This window comes from Mesoplodon mirus (genome assembly GCF_964341445.2).
Source record: "Mesoplodon mirus genome assembly, chromosome: 8".
In the NCBI taxonomy this organism is placed as follows: domain Eukaryota; kingdom Metazoa; phylum Chordata; class Mammalia; order Artiodactyla; family Ziphiidae; genus Mesoplodon; species Mesoplodon mirus.
In genome coordinates this window covers 81,366,874-81,389,438 of record NC_138984.1, presented here as the reverse complement: position 1 = coordinate 81,389,438, position 22,565 = coordinate 81,366,874, and the positions used below count along the sequence as shown (strand labels likewise).

Here is a 22,565-nt window from a genome sequence, read left to right as displayed (position 1 = left end):
TATAATATTTGATAGAGGTTCTATAACAATCCTGAACTAAAATTACAGTTCCTTCAAAATTTGTGTGGTAATTATATGGTGGCAAGTATAACAAAATAACAGGAATATTGAGAGTAGATGAAAATGAAAAGTAGAAATAATCGATTTTAGCTAGGTAATAATGACAATATTTTAGAACTAAATTTTGGAACAAAATTCAAGATTGGAAACACTGAGAACTTTTTCATAAAAATTAATATTAAGCTTTGTGTTGACTTTTAGCTCCGAGTTTTCAAGTTGGCAAAATCTTGGCCAACACTGAACATGCTGATCAAGATCATTGGTAACTCAGTGGGGGCTCTGGGTAACCTCACCTTGGTGTTGGCCATCATCGTCTTCATTTTTGCTGTGGTTGGCATGCAGCTCTTTGGTAAGAGCTACAAAGAATGTGTCTGTAAGATCAATGAAGACTGCACACTCCCACGCTGGCACATGAACGACTTCTTCCACTCCTTCCTGATTGTGTTCCGAGTGCTGTGTGGAGAATGGATAGAGACCATGTGGGACTGCATGGAGGTCGCTGGTCAAGCCATGTGCCTTATTGTTTACATGATGGTCATGGTCATTGGAAACCTGGTGGTATGTAATCTGATGTTCATACATTTAAAATTCTCCATAGAAAATTGTTACATGATGATATGATCAGTTACTTTTATAATTATAGGATTAATTAGATCTAAAACTGTTAATTATAATGGAATATTGACTTTTAATTCAGTGAAGAACAGAAAAGAAAATGAAATATTGTCTTCCTTTTTGTGCCAGATAACCTATATTTATATTTTTCACAATATTTATTTTAATGGAAAGTTTTCTATTTTATTCTTTCATTTTGATAGTGATGTCATATGAATTACATCTGTGGTTTTCATGTCTCTTAAGTGTTGATTCAAATGTGAAGCTATACTAGTAAATAGAATATGATTAAATTAACAATAACAAAAATGAAGTTATAATGGAACAAGGCAAATGGAAGGACTAGTCCTGCTCTGTTAAAGTCACATATAAGACTAGCACCTATAACAAGTATCAGCAAACAATATGGCCCATGGGCCAAATCCCACACACTGCTTGTTTTTGCATAGCCCTACAAAACTGAAATGTTTTTTACATTTTTAAATTGTTAAAAAAATATAAAGAAAAATATTTTTTGGCACATGGAAATTATATGAAATTCAAATTTCAGTTTCCATAAGCAAAATTTATTGAAACACGGACATGCTCATTCATTTACATATTGTCTTTGGCTGTTTTACTCTACACAAACAGGTCTGAGTAGTCTCCATAGAGATTCTTTGTCCTACAAAACCTAAATAATTTATTATCGGGCCCTTTTACAGAAAAAGTTTGCCCACCACTGCTCTATAGCATCTCTTTTACAAGTGATCTGCTTCTCCATTAGTGTTTTCCTAGCTTGTACGCCTTCACTGTTTCCTTCTTTCTTATACGTACCTGTTGGTAGGAATTTTCAAGCTTAAAGGCAGGAGATAATTGGGATAAGATGCTCTTCAATGACTCAATTCAATTTTCAAAGCCACCATGTTGGTTTGGTTTAGTTGGTCAACCTAGCATCAGAGTCTTCACCAGGTATCCCAGGAGGTTGTCTGTGATAATAGCCATATAGTTATTACCTTCACTTCCCACTGGCTTGAAAATAAGTTGCTCATTTTTTTTGTCCTTGCAGCCCACATGCCAACTTGAAAGTTGCTAAGAGAGTAGACTTAAATGTTCTCACTACAAAAAAATAATGGTAATTATGAGACATGATGGAGGTATTCCCTAATATATAAGGATATCAAATCAACATGTTGTACACTTTAAACTTACACAGTGTTGTATGACAATTATCTCTCAGTAAAGCTGGAAAAATGAAATGTAATTAAAAATTTGAAGGAAAAAAAGAAATCTATTAATGTTTGCATTGATTAGGGAGACTAAAGGGTAAAATGAGCCCTTGGCTTCCCATCCACATTCCTATTAAAACATACACATAAACAAACATGCATTTCATAGTGAAATATATTTTTCATTGACAATAAAAACCAAAATGAAAATAACCAATTCAGAATTCCTTAATGATTCATCAAATTGTTTTCTATGCTTTTCTTTTTCCCCTCCCTCTCAGATTCTTCTCTTAAACTAGACGTATTAACACAGACATTTTTAAAAATTTTTTATTTATTTTTTTTTATTTTTGGCTGTGTTGGGTCTTCATTTCTATGCGAGGGCTTTCTCTAGTTGTGGCAAGCGGGGGCCACTCTTCATCGCGGTGCGCGGGCCTCTCACTGTCGCGGCCTCTCTTGTTGCAGAGCACAAGCTCCAGACGTGCAGGCTCAGTAGTTGTGGCTCACGGGCCTAATTGCTCCGTGGCATGTGGGATCTTCCCAGACCAGGGCTTGAACCCGTGATACCTGCACTGGCAGGCAGATTCTCAGCCACTGCGCCACCAGGGAAGCCCAACACAGACATTTTTAACTTGTGCTTTTCTACTTACATTTCTGAGAAATTGCTTTATGTGTGACCAAAATCAGGGGTGAGTCCCTTTTCCTCAGTTTGGTCTAATTTTGATTGTTTAAATATGAGGTAGATGTTTTTGGCCATGAAGAGACTTAAATGAAAGTTTATTTCAATTATCTTTTTGTTTTTTATATATAAAACACTTTTAAAATATGATTTACATATTTTTAGCCCTCTGTAAGAATTCATTTTTTTTTTTTTCTTTCCACAATGTTCAGTTCACCTGGACCCTTACCTCCAGGAGGAAAAACAGAAATAGTTTGCACACAAACAGAACTTTGCTTCAAGTCAGAGTTGTCTTGGCCTGGAGTTGTCCGGGGCGAAAATGATTGGCAGTGAAGCCACCCAATCATAATGCCATTGTCTCATTTGAATTGGGTTCAATGAGCAGGTCTTTTTCTTTGTTTTAAAAGCTTCATTAAGGGACTTCCCTGGCAGTCCAGTGGTTAGGACTCCATGCTTCCACTGCAGGGGCCACGGGTTTGATCCCTGGCCAGGGAACTAAGATCCCGCATAACACACAGTGCAACCAAAAAAAAAAAAAAAAAAGCCTCATTAAGTTGCAAGTTGGCAAAATTCTCAGACAGAATATTTTATTACAGGAGTTCTGCAAGTATTATGTGTTCCATTTGTTGTAATAAGTGACATTTATCTCCTGGGAAAAGTGAACACAGATCTTGGCTTAAGTTACCTTCAGCACAATAGACACTAATCACAATTTTATTGTTCTACTTGTTTCTCACAGGTAACAAATATCAATTAAAGGTAATGTTAGAGGAGCTATGTAGACCCATAAAAGGGAATTTGGACAAGGGATTCCTGCTGTAGAAAGGAACTTAGGAATGACATCATGGTAATGGTGAGGGAGCATTCTCTTTGCTCCTCATACCCTTTAAAGGGTATGGCTGACCTCTGCTCCCCAGAGTTCACAGAAGCTCAGACATAGAGAGACTGATGAGGACTCTAGCTTCTCCTCTACACCTATCGTATGTTCTTATCTATGGGTGAAAAAGTGCAGGGCTCTTCATTGCTGGTTTGGATTTTGGCCTGTATTTCAGAAAACTGCACTTATTTTCATTTTTATTTCCTGTCTCCCTTTTTCTCCACACCCTATCCCCACCCTGACATAGGTCCTCAACCTATTTCTTGCTTTATTATTGAGCTCATTTAGTTCAGACAATCTTACAGCAATTGAAGAAGACACTGATGCAAACAACCTCCAGACTGCAGTGGCTAGAATTAAGAAGGGAATAAATTATGTGAAACAAACCTTACGTGAGTTTATTCTAAAAACATTTTCCACAAAGCCAAAGATTTCCAAAGAGATAAGACGAACAGAAGATCTAAATTTTAAGAAGGAAAACTACATCTCTAACCACACACTTGCTGAAATGAGCAAGGATCACAATTTTCACAAAGAAAAAGATAAAACCAGTGGTTTTGGAAACAGCATGGACAAATACTTGGTGGAAGAAAGTGATTGTCAATCATTTATTCATAATGCCAGCCTCACAGTGACAGTGCCAATTGCACCTGGGGAATCTGATTTGGAAATTATGAATACTGAGGAACTTAGCAGTGATTCAGATAGTGAATACAGCAAAGGGGTAAGATTGTTTTATACACATTTTGTTTCATGTTATTAACTAGTATGAAATGAGTTAAAATTTCAGATTTTTTTGCTGTCCTAAGTTTATTCTAATATTGCATACTAATGAGTAGTTTGTGTGTATGTGAATTTATACTGTAGCTTCCTGAAGGTTCATATGGTAAGGTTTTACTTACTGGTTCTTCATAACTGATATAATCCATTTAGCAAAATTTGAAAGTACCAGGTATCTTTAAGTCTTCCCTTCCTTTATTCCCTGTTTGTTATCAATCGTAAAGTCATATACCATCTCCTTTCACAGTGTCTGTTGAATCCACAGCTCCTGTTCATCACCTTTGCCTTTGCCCTCTCTACTTGCCGAAACCATTCCACATGGATTCCCCACTGGTGTCTCTGCCTCCATTTTCCATCTACTCTAATCCACTTGTTTGATTAATTTTACTTAGGTTCAATCCTAATGATACTTCTCCTTTGAAGTATCCTTGATCCCCAACGTAGATTTGAATTGTGGACCATACATAAAGCCTTCACACCATGGCCCCAGCCAGCCGACCAGCTGTCTCTCCTGGGCTTGCTAGGGCTCCTATGCCTGAACCAAGCCAGTTTCCTTCTGGGCCACATACACTCACAACCTGCATGATTTTGCTTGGGGTTTCCTTCTTCAGTCAAAATCCTAAACACATACTTCAAGACATAGCCCTCAGCTTCCTCGTGTGTAAATTATTAGCCCTTACAGCATAGGGTTAGGTGAGGGTTAAATGAATTAACACATGTAGAATGCTTAGAACAGTACTCAGAGTGCTCAAAAGTGGTAGCTGTTACATCATTCCTAGTTTCTCTTCAAACAGATATGATCTCATTTTGAACCCCACACAATTTTATGCCTTTTCCTAGATTTATTATTTAGCCTTGTATCTTAATTTTTTGAGAAATTATTATATGCATCAAATGGTACTGTAAAATCATTGAAAGCGGGAAACTTTTATTAAAACTTTTTTTGTATCCTCCTTCCTCACACCTGGTTGCATATATTCAAAGCATTATTGAGCTGTATTTTTATTAATATGGAATATAATAATCATAAGTGAGTTTTATCACAAAGCATTTTTTATGGCATCTCTTTAAAGTTTTAAGATATCACTTTAAAATATTTTTCCTTTCTCTAGGTCATATTTGAAAGTATTTGACAGGTGTTTCCCAAACATCTTCTATCTTCTTAACCTTATATTAAGACCTATCCTCCATGAATTTATAGTAGATTTTGGAACAAAGATACACAGCTCTGTGTCTGTGTATGTGTGTGTGTTTGTGTGCATGCACACCATACAACCAGTACTAGGTGCAGAGTAAATGCTCAATACTTACTTATTGAATGAATAGATGATTAAATAAATTATGAATATATATATTTTAAGTAGTCAAAAAAATTATTTCCAAGATCGCAAAGTAAGGAATAAAATATTTTATTTTTTATTTTAAAAACCTTTACATGGAAGAAGTAATCCAAAATTCAAAAGATGTGGTTGTTTTGGCTTGAAGGTAGAAAATTAGATTTCACATACCCCGCTCAGGAACAGTAATCTGGGTCTAGTCTCATGTGAAAATGAAAACTAATTCAATTACCCATTTTTCTGCCTACGAAGATTATAGTTGTAAAACCCTAACTGCCTGGCAGACTTTCTGAATAAGTTTGAGATTCTGGGTGTTAAAGCACTTTGGTAGCTTGGTTTAGTTTAACAAATACTGCTTTCCTCTTAATATTTGGGAGGAATCATTTCTTACCTGGTCGTTTTTTCTTTGCTCAAAGACTGTGACTCTCCCTACATGGATCTCCTTAGTCGCTGGCAAAAATCATATTCTTACTATGTTGAATTATAACATTGTAAAGGGACTATAATAGACCTGCCCCATTTAGCACCTCATTTCCTAACTGAGAAAGCCATTAAGAGGCAGCGACTTTATCTATAGTTATAAAGCTGGTTCAAGGCAGAGCCAAGACAAGAATCCCAGTCTTGTTATTCATAAGTCTACCTTCCTTCTCCTGTCTTTGTCTATTTCAGGGATAAAACCCACATTCCTATTGGGATTAATACCCAGTTTGTCTCCCCTGGGATACTGAGCCATGCTTCTGAAGAATTTACATACCCTGTAGTGTCCAGAGGAAGTTTCTGATGTCATAGTATCCAGCAGTCTTTTATAATTAATGATTTAGTCTATAAACTATTTGGTTACTGAAATAGACTATTTTAACCATCCATAAAATTACTCTGCCACCTAGCCCGTAAATCCTTCCTAAAAAGCGTGAAATTTAGTGCACTTAAACTGTGTTATCCAAAGACCATTTGATGGTAACATTTTAATATTCTTAATTATCATTGGGTTTTTTTTAATGAGATTATAGTCATAACTACATGAGAAAAAGTACACTTTTTCTAATTCATATCTGTGGTTTACATGGTATAATACTCAGGAGCTTGAGGCTACCTCATAGGTTGTAATAAGGAATACATAAGCTAGTCTCTTTAAATCATTTAGCACAGTATTTGAGTTGGTAAGCCCTAAAAAAATGTTAGGTATTGTGTTTATTATTGAATTCATCATCATTATTAGCCTCTAAAAGTTCAGATATTAAATTATGGATTTTGAAAGTTTATCCTTCTTCATAAGACATTTTCCATGGCATATCTCAAAATGTGTCATCTTGAGTACATTCAAACCTACTTGACTATGTACTGGACTTGAGAAGTAATGAAATTTCAAGCTCTACAGGAAATTTGTTAGATAATATTAAGCTGTTGCCAACTGTGACACCCTGTGTCTAGAGCCTTTCTCTCCAGTAGCTTGAGATTTAAATGTTCCTAGTTATGACTTGTTGGTTTTATTTTTCAATTTGGACCACTAAAAAAATGCAGATTTCCTTATCACCTAAAGTGGTTCTAACGCCCTTCCAGGCTAACCTCCCTGCTCTAATTCCCCTAATCTTCAGCTCTTACTTGAGTTCCCAATTTTTTAACTGCTATGTAACTTTCTTATTTTTCATGCCTCAGATATCTTTGAAATAATGATTCCATGTTCTTGATGAACCTTGCCCAAAGAGGCAAATCATGATTAGCCAATGGAAAATAATGCCCAATTGAATATATGTAAGTTATTTAAGTCTTAAGGACTACCTTGGAGTATGATGAAGAATGCATCCTCTGGAGATAGAATACTTGCCTTAGATCCTGTATTTAATATTTGCTAATAACTCCATGATCTTGAGCAATTTTTAAAAACCTCTGTTTTTTTCTAGTTTACTTGTATGCAACATAGAATTGTAATAAAGATTGAATGATTTAGATAAACAAGTGCCTGTTGGAAAATAAGTGCCCAATTAACAATTATCATGGGTATGATTAGTAGTCATGTACACACTGTAAGGAGCTATTTGCTACAGGTTAAATTTTAGTGTGTAAAGACAAACATAAGAGCTTGTTACAAACGCCTGTTCTGGTCCATATCCTCCAAATTCTCTCTGCCTAAGCCTGGATGCAACCTCAGAATCCTTACCAGCAGGGTTCGCAGGGGCCACTGTGCTGGATTGAGTTTGCATAGGAAGTGAACCTAAATTCATCCCTCGTTTATTTTGATCCATGTTTCTGAGAAATCATTTTCTTTATTTAGGGGCTGGGGTATTTTCCAATTTTACCCGTTTAAGAATCTGCATTTTGAACAGGGGGAAAGAATATCTTTGACCTTTGACACCTTTCCCTCTTTCCCTTTCCCCATCCAAAAAAAAAAAAAACAAATCCACCCTCTCTTTCATGTCCTAGCATACTTTTTTCCCCATTGTATTTTATGGAGACTTTCTGTCCTCTTCTAGTGTCAGCTCTCAGATAGGCAGGTTTCCATGTTCTGATAGACAGATATACACTCCAGATTGAAGTCAAAATATTTTGTAATCAAACACCTTACCAGCAAATGACCAAAGAGATGAGTTCAAATAAGGTGTTGAGTAACATATCTTAAAGAGTTTTGAGGCAATATTTGACAATAGAACATCAGCATTTCTCTGAAGATAGAGTCTGTCTCAGAATCGAAAAAAGACATACTGTCATCTCAAGGGGACCCATGAGAGTAAGACTCCTGTCACGGATTCTCAGAATACACTCTAAACTGATGGCCCCTCTCAGAATCAGCCTCCACCTGAGGCAGCCCTCTAAGCCCTAGGCAAGCATTAACACACTGCAGATTTTCACCATTCACAATGAAGTGCTTCATTATTATGAGCCTCAAATGAAGCATGAAATGCACCCATTCATTCAATAAATATTTATTGAGATCTACTATGCTCCAGGCACTGTGCTAACCATTGCTTAGAGAAAAAAAAAATTTTTTTTTCACCCAGCTGCAGTAATTCAATGTGATTGGTGTCTGGCTTAACTAAATTCTTAAGAAGTGTAGTTTTTTTCTCTTCTTTAAATCATGCCAAATCTCAAAATTGAAAGTTCTAAAAAACTAAATTAATAATTTTTTTAAAATGGAGAGCTCTTTCTTGGAGAGGTAAAGAGACCCTTTGTTTTCAGTTATTACAGATTACTTATTTCTTTGCTTTAAAGATTAAAAAAAGAGCCATTTTACAGAGTTGTAATGTTGATTTCAAAGTGTATGTAAATTTGGGGGAAAAACGTTAAATTTATCCAGTTTACTGCTCCGAATATTTTAAAACGTAACAGCCTCATGTGATTTTGGAGTGGTTAAACTCTGACAGCTTTCAGAGAAGCTACTAGCTGTGAATCTAATACCCCAAATCTTCTTTACTGCTCTTTTGACAAATGTATCTATTTTCAAGCCTGGCTTAAGTGAATTTGCTCCTGTTGTGTACTCAGCAGAAAGGAAAACATCCTGTGTAAAGTTTTCCTGCACAGAAAGATCCCCTATTCATTCCTCCTCCAGTCAAACACAGAAACTTTAATCAGCTTTACTCAGTAGTTTTTTAGTGTTTTGAAACAGTCTCCAAGTTGTGATGGAGCTAGCTGAAGTCCTTGAAGAAAGGAAACCAATGAAACCTTCAAATCTTACATAATCAAACTTCTAACCTTCAACAGAGTGTCATTTAAAACACTGCAAACACAGTTATGCAAAATTTTTGTTCTTAAAGGAAGCAAAGTCCATTCACTTTGATCATTGTGTGAGAAAAAAATTGTGAAGGAATACATGAGTACATATTCAGTAAACTGTGGCTATTCATTTTTCAACTCACATTTCCTAAGCACCTGCTTTTTGCCTTATGCCTGCTGACACTAGAAAGATGTCATCGGTGTACTCATTTCTTCAGTAGATGTAGGCTCAGGGTCTTCTTGCTTTCTGGCACTGTCTTAAGTGATAAATAGTAAAGCAAGGTCCCTGCCTTTGAGGAGAAACATGTATGGAAATCAGAAATTATAATTAAACATATAAAAAAGAATTAACAGATTTTTAGAAAAAATATTGAAGCAGGATAAAGATATGGTTAATAATCTTGAAAATAAACTGGAATACTTCACAGTGGAGATGGCACTTGAAGCGGATTTTATGGTAAAAAGACAAATCATCAGGAAAGAGAGAATGAAAGAGAGGGAGCCGGAAGAGAGGGGGAGGAAGGGAGGGAGACAGAGACGGAGACAGAGACACCCTTCTGGTAGATGTAATGGGCCCAGCATGTGGAAGCATCCAGATGCACAAAAGCCCATTAAATACACATGAGGATGGCCTGCTGGGAAGTAGTAAGTGACAGAGGTAAATTGGAGCCAGATAGTAAATGGCTTGACTTACCATGGACGAGAGATTGAAATAGGTTTCTTTTTATTTAACAGAAAGAGGAAACTTTGTCTTGTTTTGTTATACTTTGTTGTTAGCAAACCTCTGATTTTAAAGGAAGTTTGGTTGGGGGTGTAATAAAGGGGAGAGGATGAAAGGCTATTGCAGCCATCCGAAGCACACTTGACGAGGGCTCAATCTAAGGGAGTGATGGTGGCGTGTGGGATAATGGTAAGACACCGCAAGTTAAAAAATAAGGGCTCAGGGTCTGGATATGTGGGTGGTGAGCTGTTTCAAGGGGTATATTCATTTCCTGTGCCTGTCATAACAGAGTATCACAAACTTGGGGCTTTATACAACGGAACTGTATTCTTAGATAGTTCTAGAGGCTGTAAGTCTGAAATGGAGGTGTAGGCAGGGCCAAGCTCTCTGCAGGCTCCAGGGAGGATCCTACCTCACTTTTTCCTAGCTTCTGGTGGTGGTACTTCATCCTTGGCCTCCCATGTGTAGCAGCTGCATCACTCTGATCTTTGCTTCTGTTGTCACATGGAGTTCTCCCTATCTGTTTCTGTCTTTTCATTTTATAAAGACAATAATTATATTAGATTAGGGCCCACCCTAGTGAATTCCTCTCAATTTGACTACATCTGCAAAGACCCTATTTCCACATAAGGTCATATTCAGAGGTACCAAGCATTAGGACTTCAACATATCTTTTATAGGAGATACAAATTAACTCATAATCAAAAGTTTTGGCTTAGACGACTGGATGGATATTGATGCTATTAAAAATATACAGGGTGGGGGGAGGGAAGAAAACTTGGTGGGTAAGATAGAGACAGAGTTTAATTTGGGGACATCTTAATTGTGAGCTATGTGCAGTATAGCTAAGTGATGTTGAGCAATAGGTATTTGGAAGTTTTAAGAAGATAAGTCAGAGTTGTAGACAGATTGGAATTTTGTATGTTAATTTTGAGGTCAGGTTCCCTGGGAAACCAACGCTGAGTAGTGTTCTCAGGTTCAGCACCTAACACCTGTAAGAAGTGAGGGAAGAGAGATGACTGCACAGAGGGAGAAGCTGAAATGCTCTGCAGTTGCACCAGAGGCCTCAGCTGACCCTGTAGACACCTCTGGCACTGGAATGACCCTTGGGAGTAGTCCCAAGTTGAAGCAAGGGGTCAGGACTTTGTGTGCTCCACACCAGTCCATCACTGGATACAGGCTCTCCCTCCACTCTTCCAGGCCAGGGGAGGGGATGTAACCTTGAGTAAGGCAGCTTCCTTCTGTATTTCAATTCCCAGAGAGGGACTCAGCTGTGAGCCTTCAGCTGCCAACACTCCTAGCAGGTGGAAGAATGAGTGGCTTGTCTGAAAGGGGGACTGGGGCAGTGCACCACAGCATCCACTGCAATACAGGGACCATAGAAAGGAAGAGGACAAGTGATCAACTCACCACTTGAGAAGTGGACACAAGAAAGCACCAGAGAGACCAAGGAGAAAATGTATACATTAGCCACTTTCATATAAGCTATATAACTTTCCTCCTTAAAACAACCCAGGAAAGTGGATAATATGAATCTATATTTACAGATGACTAAGATGCTAAAAGATTAAGAAATGGTGCTGGTTAGTCACTGATGTTTCTAGGGTTCTTTTAAAATTTGAGCTCCAAGCTTTAAGCACCATAATACATATCATAGGAAGGCAAGAGAGCGGATAGGAATATAGTTATTTTCTGTTATATCTCTGTAATGTTGCAATTCAGGATCAGATTTTCTGTTCTGATGGTATTGTGCATTTGCTGATTCGTGTTCAGTGTCTAATCTTCCTTAATGTTAATTTATTAGCTGATAGTTTACTTTGATAATATAACAGAGCAGAGCAAAGTACAGTCCATAGAGAATAATAAACCAGTCCATTGAGGATGTATTAAGTAAGGGATTATATCAGGTCGAAGGCACATGAAAGGAGGTGGCACCTAAGCTAGACCCTAAAGGATGGAAATCATTTCATTGTGTGAATGTGGTGGAGAAGGAAATCCCAGGCAGAGGAACATTCATGTTGTTCATCTGATTCACTCATTCATTTATCCATCCACCTATTCATCTATTCAGTATTCAATTTTTGAAAGCCATCATCTTTGGAGAAACTTAAATGTGCTTACTTGTTATTAAATTCATTCCTTTTATTGATTTTATAAAAAGTTGTTTAAATATTTGTAGTCATCAAGGTTAAATATTTTATTTATTTTTAATATACGGTGGTTTTAATTACATTGTTATTAGGTCTATCTCTCCTTAGATTTTTTCTAAAGTTTTTTCCACACACAAAGAGGCAGTTGCAGGCAGTTTAGATTTCTTCTCTTTACTGCGTTTTAGAAAATATAATAATCTTCTCCAGAAATGCATTTGATTTGGCAAGATTTAGGGATTAGTTTCAATTATACCTTTGGGGGAAGCTGACATTTGATCGTATCTTTTATGCATAGATTCTTGCAAAAACAAAACAAAGCACCCCTACAGAATTTTACTTAGATAATTTCTTTTTTGCAGATTGGTTCCAAACTATTTGAAATTATTTTCATCTTCATTGGATTTGTTCTTGTGTCTAAAAACAGTGAAATTTTGGTCTGACATTTAAATCAATATTTCTTAATTTTTATATTTTGATAAATTTGAAAACATTCCTTTCCTGTAATGCTGTTTGAAATGTCAAAATTAAAAGTAAATCAAGAAATGCTAGGATATGCTTCAAAAACCACATACTCTCAACTCTCACCTCATTCCAATATTGAGGATCACTTATTTTAAAATGTTTGTTATGAAGAGCAAGCAGAATGCAAAAGATTGCCGTCGCACATTATATCAATAGTGTTTAAATTCATCTCCTAAATAACAGAACTATATAACTGTTTAGCTCATTATTTCTAAATCTATGTTGAATGATATTTAATCTTATTACTGTGTTTCAAATATATTGCTTTGCGTTGAGCATGTAGCATGCATTGTCAAATATAACTAATTTCTACTTACAGGTATGTGACTTTAAATATTTCAAATCAGTTGATTAAACTGTTCCATCATGCTGCATTTACAGACTTCAGTACCTGACCTTCTTACTTCTCACAGGGGTAAAAACAAACTGGATCCATCAAGGATGCAGCTCTGTGCTTTTAACCAGGCACAGACATATGTGACCACTTTTACACAGGTTACCTAAAAAAAAAATCATACATATGTATATGATATTTTTTTTCAGTGTCATGCATGCTGTTCAGCTACAAAATCTCTCTGCCTGACCCATTGCAAGAAAGTTAAAACATATACAATTTTTCCATAGATAAATTGACATCACAGCATGTCACTGGGGCAATTCCATCGTTTTTTGTTACTCTCTTGCTTAATTCCTTGATACATCTCTCATGTCCTTAGGTGATTTCAAGTGCATGATCTATAAATTTTATTGGCTGGATTATAAAAGTTAGTATGTAACAGAAGCCACTGAAGCAGCATTTAATTAAAAAACCTCTATCAACTTCCCCTCGTAATTTAAGCTATACAGTTGACCCTTGAACAACAGGGGTTTGAACTGCGTGGTACCACTAATACTGGGATTTTTTCAGTAGTAAAGAATACAGTACTACACGACCTGTGGTTGTTTGAATCCACGGATGTGGAACAGAGGGTGTTGAGGAACGGTGGGTGTGGAGGGCTGACTATGAGTTATAATCAGATTTTAGACCTCACGGAGGGTCGTGCCCTGACCCCCATGATGTTCAAGGGCCATCTGTATATGTATAGATGTATGTCATACTAAATTGTCAGGTTTATTGCAATAAGAGTAGAGTTTTAATATTCTCACCATAATAACAACAAGGAAATGGTAATTATGTGAGGTGAAGGATGTATTAACTAACCTTATTGTGGTAAACATTTCACAATATATACATGTATCTAATTATCACATTGTTTACCTTAAACTTACACAACACTGTATGTCAATTACATCTCAGTAAAGCTGGGGAAAAACTAAAAATTGTCACCTTCAAGTTCAGTAAATTAAAACTCAAGAAATAATTTTTGTGGGAGAAATATTTCAGGCATAAACATAAAATTCTTGTAACAGGAAAGGACCTTTCTAGTGTTAGTCGTGTATTCACAGGTAAGGAAATTGAGACTCATACAGTTTCTGAGTACACATGTAGAAAGTTGGAGACAGAGCCAAAGTACCCAGCTTCTAGGCCAGACTTTGAGTATGTTTTGAAATTATTTTAAGCACAGTGTTAGCTAGGACTTTATTTCTTTAATTAATTCAGTAATATTTGATTTTTATTTGGCAGTATATAAAATGTATCAATTAATAATTTACTGGGCTCTGCCAATGAAGGAATGAGTTGTAAATGCCTGAAATGATTAATTTGATTCCAGGAGCAGATTTACACACTGATGAGAATAAGTTTCTGATTATGTACATTTGGCCCTCTGTATCCATGTGTCCTGCATGAGCAGTTTCAACTAATCGGGATTGAAAATATTCGGGGAAAAAATTCCAGAAAGTTCCAAAAACCACAACATGAATTTGCTGCACACCAGCAACTATTTACATGCATTTACGTTCTATTTACAACTATTTACATAGCATTCACATTGTATTAAGTATTATGAGTAATCCAGAGATGATTTAAAGTATAAGGGAGAATGGAAGGATGTGCATATGCTATATGCAAATACTACACCTTTTTATATAAGCGACTTGAGCATTTGCAGATTTTGGTATCTGCTGGTGCCCTGCAGCCAACCTCCCAGGATACCGAGGGATGACTGAATATATTTCATGAGGAGATAGATATACATGTTGCCTCAAGAAAGATAAGAGGTTTAAATGGAACATATTATGAAGTGAACACTAAACCTGTCAATAAGACATGAAACACTTTCCCTAAAATTAGAAAGATTAATATGGACTTCTGTATCTGGCTAACACGTATAAAAGAAATATACTACTCAGATACAATATCTTGTTTTAATTTTAGTATAACCTGTTGAATGAATGAACTCTAAAATTCCTTGGAAGGAAAAAAATCCACATTAATAAGAATCTTGCCTTTTTAATATTTAATGCAGGTCATATTTTCAATTTCTCTGTCATTGTTAGGATGTTTGTATTATTGTTTTCCATTTACAATGATGAAAGCAAAACTCTATCCTAAAATTGATACACTCTAGGAATAGTAATGATAGGAGTTTCAAATTTAAAAAGAAACACATAATTGTTCTAGTTTACTTGCAGTTAATTTTAAAGGTGGTCCTAGGTAAAAGACATTTTTCTATTTCAAATTGATGGTGATTTACAGACAATATTTTAGAGAACCATTTTATTCCAAAATGCAGTAAATTTCCTTCCCCTAGAACCTAAGTAAAGATGTACACATATACAATAGTATCTATGTACAGCTAAAACACGATTTTTGAGAAAACTGTTTCTAGAAATATATATGTGTGTGTATGTGTGTGTGTGCTTAATTCCTAAATTATTATTACTTTTTTTTTTTTTTTTTTTTTACCAAACTACTGTTAGAAAACATGAGGTACATATTAAGGGGTGGTCATTCTCCAAATAAACAAAAATTCAGTTGCAAAAAATTGACTTGAAATACAATAATTTTCTTTGGCAGAAGCTACCTACATAAAGGTTAGGAAAAATATATTCTATCTGTGCCAAATTATATTTTACATTGTGTTTGCAGTTTTCAAAGCCCAGGTATTTAAAAACTATTGGAATCGTTCCAATTGGAATTGTTCCAGTTGGAATTTCTTTGCCTGTCCTTCCTCATTATGGGTAGTTTTAGGGAATACCGTTAATCATTCAGATGTACAGGTAGTTTGTTTTTTTGTCATTTCCTTTTTTATTATAAATACTATTTAGTGACCTTGAGTCATAGAGTATATGCTTTTACCTCACATTCTCCTGTCATGTTTGCTTGTGTTCCAATCCGTATTTACCTTCTTGGAGTTTCCTAGCAGGCCTCAAAAGTAGAACTATTTAAGTGTTCGTTCCTAAAGTTTTTAAGGTATTCTTTCTGATTTGACCCACTGTATTCCAGCTATTTAAATAACTGTTCTCTGCAAATAGCAGTTCCGTGTTAGCGCACAAAGCCTTTGACTACCAGTGGTTGCTTTACCTTTCAAGACCTTACTGGTGAATGCCATTTGCCTTTCCATTAGAAAGAAGTTGATGATACTGTAGGATCTGGCTGAGAAATCTATAGCCGGTCGGATCTTATATGGCCAAACTTTGCTGCATTTGTTTGTTTTCATATGCAAGATCTTGATCTTGATCTTTCAGTCACGTAAATTTTCCTGTTATTGAATAGAAAGTACCCTAGGTAGAAGATTCTGGGAAAACTAGGAACTTTCAGTATACTATTTGCTTTATTTTGAATTTCGCTGGTGGTGACTGCGATTTGACTTCATTATTTCTCCCTCAAAACTAATACTATAAACCATTTGACCCTGTGATGGAATTGTTAAGTAGATTTCCTCCTGAATGAACAACTGTTCCCAAAAAGCCTGCACAGCTTCTCTAGTAGCAATAAACAAAACACTAGGAAAGGAAAAACTCCATTTTCTTGCCCTTTATATAAAAAAGTGCTGGAGTTTTAGTTGCCCATAATGTGAGAAAAGAATTTACTCTAACTAGTAAATAAACTGTTTTCTGCTAACTTAAATGGAAGTGAAATGAAAATCTAGACCACAGAGAGGAAAAAAATATTTAATTTTCCATTGATGAAGTGTATCTGGAGTACTTTTTAACTTTGGGCATTGCCTTTTTTTTTTAACATCTTTATTGGAGTATAATTGCTTTACAATGTTGTGTTAGTTGCTGCTGTATAACAAAGTGAATCAGCTGTATGTATACATATATCCCCATATCTCTTCCCTCTTGCGTCTCCCTCCCACCCTCCCTATTCCACCCCTCTAGGTGGTCACAAAGCACCGAGCTGATCTCCCTGTGCTATGCGGCTGCTTCCCACTAGCTATCTATTTTATATTTGGTAGTATATATTAGTCCATGCCACTCTCTAACTTCGTCCCAGCTTACCCTTCCCCCTCCCTGTGTCCTCAAGTCCATTCTCTAAGTCTGCGTCTTTATTCCTGTCCTGCCCCTAGGTTCTTCTTAACGACTTTTTTTTTTTTAGATTCCATATATATGTGTTAGCATATGGTATTTGCCTTTTAAAAATAATTTTGAGAGAAAGCAGAATTCCAGAGAGACTGGAAAAGGATTTGAGGGACTTTGAGGGGCCCAGAAGCTAAATCATGTAAAGAAACTAAATATCATTACTCTCAAAAGAAAAAAAAACAACCCACAAATGGTAATACCATAGGTAATCTTTAGTTTTAAAAGGCTGAAAGAGGTAGTGTTTGCATTTCTTCAGAAGGCAAAAAAAGAGCCTAACAATTGCAAGGGAGAGGAAAGCATATTTTGGCTTTAAAATTCACGTTATCCCATAATAGAATGGTAAACTTGGAAAAACATTGGACTTCTCTCACAAAGCATAGTAGCTATCTGTGGAATTCCTCTGTAAATGTTCTTTGATCCTTATTCTAAACTTTACCATTTTACTCCTCATTATAGATTCAGAGCCCTCATTATTGACATCAATTGTAAAATTAGGCTATAAAATTAAAAGATGGGTGATATTGATTTGAATCTAATAAAAGTCTTTCTTGTTTATTGGCATACAGTGGAGCTTAGTGTATCACTAATGTCTCCCATAATTTTTCTGCCCTTATATGCCCATCCCTTCCTCTTGATTTGCTTCTTTCAATCTTCTTGCTGTCCTTTGGGCTTTTTTGTTTGGACATTCAGGTGAAATAACTATTCTAGACTCTGCTACTTGAAGAATACCTTTCTTGTGTTGTGTGAAGCAAACAGCCTTATAGCACGTACTTTAAACATGACATCTTTGGGATGTTTTCAACACCAACCATCCTCTTTGAATAAGGCTTTTGTTGAGTTCTGTGTTTTCTACAGTGCTGCTATATGTTGATAGTGTTTTTGATTTTGAGTGCCAGATGGTCAAGTTATTAGACAATCCTACTTCATACCTCTCGAAATAAATGACCAACTAGCATTAACCACCATCCATACTAGCATCAAATAGGCTTACAATGAGATCGCCTATTTCAGGAAATGACAGTAACAAATTTGTAAGTGACCAGCCTAGGGTAGTTTTTCATATGACACCTATATTTAACAGAGTTTCTACTTATATGCAGTGTTGTAGAAAACACACCTTCAAGACAAAAGGAGATCCATGAAGAATAATTAAGCTTTAATTTGATCATATTTTCAATAGTGAAATAGCTACATAAGTTTATAATCAAGAGTAGGATGTTTCAAAACTACTTCAGTGTTTTATGGATGCTCATTGAAGAATATAGAAAGACATGTCAAAAAGTACATATATATAGTATAGTAATTACCTAAAGGAAATAGAATCAGGGCGAGAGTGGAGGGGACTTGTATTTTTCATCACATGCTATTGTACATTTGAAATTTTTGAATCAAGTGTATAGGTTTTATTTAAAGGAAAGAAAGAAAAAAATTAGAAAGTACCTACAGTCAATACCATATTATTTAATAAAAAGGCAGGAATACTAACTATAGCATATTTCCTATTCTATACTATACTAGTGAGTCTACCTTTATGGTCCTATTTTTACACTTATTTCTATTTATATGTAGACCACCAAAGATTAAAAATTATCTTTGTTGACAAGCAAAGAAGTAATAGACAAAAAGTATATTTCACATTTTACTAAAAATAAAATCGACGTGAAATTTTAAAATGACCTATTTATAAAACCAGAAGGGAACTTCTTCATACTGAAGTATTTATTTCACTGCTCTTAGTATAGTATAATTATTCTTCCATTTCCAAAATCACAAGAAAACTAATAGTAAATGATTGAGTATACAGAAATGAAAGCAATCATATAATTAATTATATAAAATGATACAAATGATTGACTTGATCTTCACTGTATACTAAACAAGAATAAAAGAAGATTCAGTAGTTAAATCTAGCAATGCCTACTATGAAATTTAAAAGAATTTACCTTCAAGAGAAAACCTTTGTAATAGATGTTAGCCTTTCTATTTAAAAATATCCTTTCTGGACCCTGTTAAAGAAACTTCTGCTTTAGTAGGTATGAAGTTTAAAAGCTGAATAGATTAAAACTAAACTGTCTATATTGCTGGGACATGCCCATAAATATTTAACATTATATGCAGTACTGAAATAGCTACTTGTGAGTACTTAATGCATTCCCAGGAAAACATTGAATTCCTAAAAACATTCTAAACATTGAATTTGGCTTGTGATACAAATTATAGTTCATATTAAATATTTTGATAATTTCTGTTCCAATGAGGAATACTTTTGAATAACTGTCATTTATGATGTAAAATCCGAGCCAAACTCCGAATTTACTTGACAAAAAATTGCCATAAAAGTTATGGGGGGGAAAGGCTTCAATGGCAAGAATACACGTCATAAAATCATCTTAATTTTTACTTATAAATTAACTTGGCATAAGTCTGCTTTGTTAATGCTCTTTTAAAGAGTGAGAAAACCAAATGTTGAGGTTGAAGATGCTTTCATTAATTTAACATAAGTCAGGGTTCTGCAGATTTGAAACATTTTATTTAAAAGTTGTTACAAGGTGAGAGAAAATCATTATAACTATATCCTAGTTGTCAGTATTTTGGCTAGTAGCAGGGAGGAGCTTTGTATTCTATCAGCTATTTCACCCACTGCTTTTCCTCAAGGTCCAAGCCAATAACTTTTTCTTCAGCATGGAAATGTTTGGTCTCATCTCCACAGAATCATAGTGCCTTGTCCTTCAGTTCCCTAGTGACAGTCCACTTGCAACTGAAAGGTCAAGAATTGAGGACATCAAATAATTGTAGTCTTTTAGATATGGTACTTAAAATGGGTTTTTGTGTTAATTGGCACAATAGAACATATTAATAATTATAAGTTTCCCCATTGTTTCCTGGAGTAATATATATTTTGAAACCTTAAGTCTTACAGGATATTGTCTTACAATTAATTTGTATTTGCTTTATTTTAAAGTAATTTTAGATGAATTCAATCAGTTTAAATAACCTGCTTCTTAAGTGAAATTTCATATTGATACTGTTAATGATATAATATTTTAAAACCCGTCGACTATGTGGGAATAATACTTCTATGCCAATGTAGATTAGAAGTAGTAATTTAATAGAGTGTTCATAATGCTTTACCTCAGTTATACAAACCACTTTGCTTACATCATTCCTTATGCTCAATTCTTATCAATGCCTTTTTTACCGATAGTGAATACTGTGTGATAATAATAGCGCTGAGAATTTAATGTGGTACCCATAAAGTATACTTTTAGCTTCCAAAGTCATTCTCTAAAAGTTAATATTTTAGTTTGGGCCTATGATCTTAATGCAAATCAATAGATTGAAGAATCAATTTAAATGAGTATTTCCTCATTTTTAGCACTTACATTTGTTTGAATTATTCTTAGAAAAAACAAGTAAAGCTGTAATCTTATTAAGAGAAGTACATGCTATAATAACTAGTAGTTTTCAATATTCACATGTCGTTTAGCAAATGAGAATGAAAATTGAACTCTTCCATTGATGTGCTGCTCTACCCCTTATAAAATAATATTAGGAAAATTTGACACAGTTTTGCTACAATTGCTGTGTGTATTTTATCTAAAACTTTCTGTGTATGTGTATGTGTGTAAACATCATGTTTGATCACAAAGTTCTGAGTGGGAAAAATTTGTGTTATGATCAGTTTTATGATCATAATGACAATGAATTCATTCCTCTCATGTGTTGGTCTGCCATGTTCAATTTCATGGAATCTTTGTTTCAGAGTTTGCATGTGATGCTCACTTTAGTAGCCACTATCTCTTGACATTATAAATAATATTTATGACCTCTTCTACTGTATCCTGAAATTCTATCACTGAAATAGGTGGTATTGGACAAGATAATTGCTATGGTCTTTGACATTTTGATTCCAATACAGTATTTGACTCTTTTTGTTTTGATGAAAGGCCTTCTATCTATATCATCCTGATACATATTCTCAAATCCAAGTGTTAATAGAAAAAATATGTTTGGATTTCATTTTACACTGATTTTATTCTTTTTAAAAATGTTAAGTACCAACAAGCTTTTTCTGCCAGTTGTCAGATCTGACCTTTCAATTATCAGGTGTTGGCAATTTGGCACTTGTATATTATTTCTATCAGGGTCTTGGTTGTTCTAAGATAGTAATTATTGGTGTATACAAATTTATATTAAACATAAAACAAAATAAAAATGTGGCCAATACTTTGCAGATGTTATAGTTTACATAAAAATATTACCTTAAGACTAATTCTGTCCATAACTTGTTAGCATACTAAAAATAAGGAAATGTATTTTTCACAGGATGTGTAGATAGAAAGATCAAGCACAGATGCATTGTAAGGTGACCTGACCTCAATGTATGTTTATATGTTTTTATGGCCATCATACTGTTAATCTTTTTTCATAACACTTTGCATGACTCTGATTATCAAATATGGTTTTAACGCAAGATTTGAATGAACCCTAAATGAACTCTCTGGTGGGGTGGTGAATTTCTTTTTAGAGGCTGAACGGATCGAGTTCCTCTGAGTGCAGCACAGTTGATAACCCTGTGCCAGGAGAAGGAGAGGAAGCAGAGGCTGAGCCTGTAAATTCAGATGAGCCAGAGGCCTGTTTTACAGACGGTAAGAGAAAAATTGAGACCTCAGTTAGCAGCCATTTATTAGTGTTTTGGCTTTGGTCTTAAAACCTAATACTTACTGGGGGTTGATGAGTAAAAAGTCAGAAGACTCTGTTCCATGCTGATTCAGTCATGGCTCTGTGACTAAGGGCAAGTTGCTGGAGCTTTCTAAGCTTCAGTTTCCACACTTATGATATGCTACTAACAGTAATTTATGACAAAGATGCTGTTATACTATATAGCACTCTACTTACTGAAAGATGTTCATATTCTCCTTTAGATCCTTAATTCATGTTCCCAGCTCCATGGAACCGGTAAACAAATTAATGGGATAGATGGTACTGTTGTCCTTTTCATCAAAAGCTGGAGCTACTCTGTCAGGAAACCATTTGATACAGTTGACCATAGTCTGTCTCAAAATTCTTCCTCCCTTGGTTTCAGAGGCCACACTCTATTTTTGTTCTTCTTTTACATCACTGAGAATTCTGAGTTTCTTCCCCTGTTTCTTTTAATGACTATTTTTTATGCACAAACCTTAAATAATGACGATTCCCCACATTTTGATGCTTGGTTATCTACTTTTCTTATTCTCTAGCCCTAAGCGGTTTCATCCATGTCTGTGGTGTAAGCAACCATTTCTGTGTTGTTGCTCTTAAATCTTTATCTTTACCCCTGACTTCATTCAAGTTCCAGCTCCCCATTGCTCATCTCCATCTGTTCTTTAAACAACAGTTGAATAAGTTCAAAACAAACTTCATTGGGGTTTCCACATGTAATCTACAGCTTCTTCCAGTCT

General features: G+C 35.2%; 1 protein-coding gene across 4 annotated transcripts in view; it reads left to right on the top strand.

Annotated features, from left to right (window-relative positions):
- The window catches only part of SCN9A (sodium voltage-gated channel alpha subunit 9), a gene marked incomplete at both ends in the record, with an annotated part of 90,098 nt that overhangs the window by 30,606 nt on the left and 36,927 nt on the right, over positions 1–22,565 (top strand). For all 4 annotated transcript variants that reach the window (XM_082630051.1, XM_082630049.1, XM_082630050.1 and 1 more), the window contains 3 exons: positions 262–618; positions 3,687–4,163; positions 21,653–21,773. In XM_082630051.1, the coding sequence (XP_082486177.1) occupies positions 262–618; positions 3,687–4,163; positions 21,653–21,773 (955 nt within the window). The remainder of the gene's footprint in view (positions 1–261; positions 619–3,686; positions 4,164–21,652; positions 21,774–22,565) is intronic.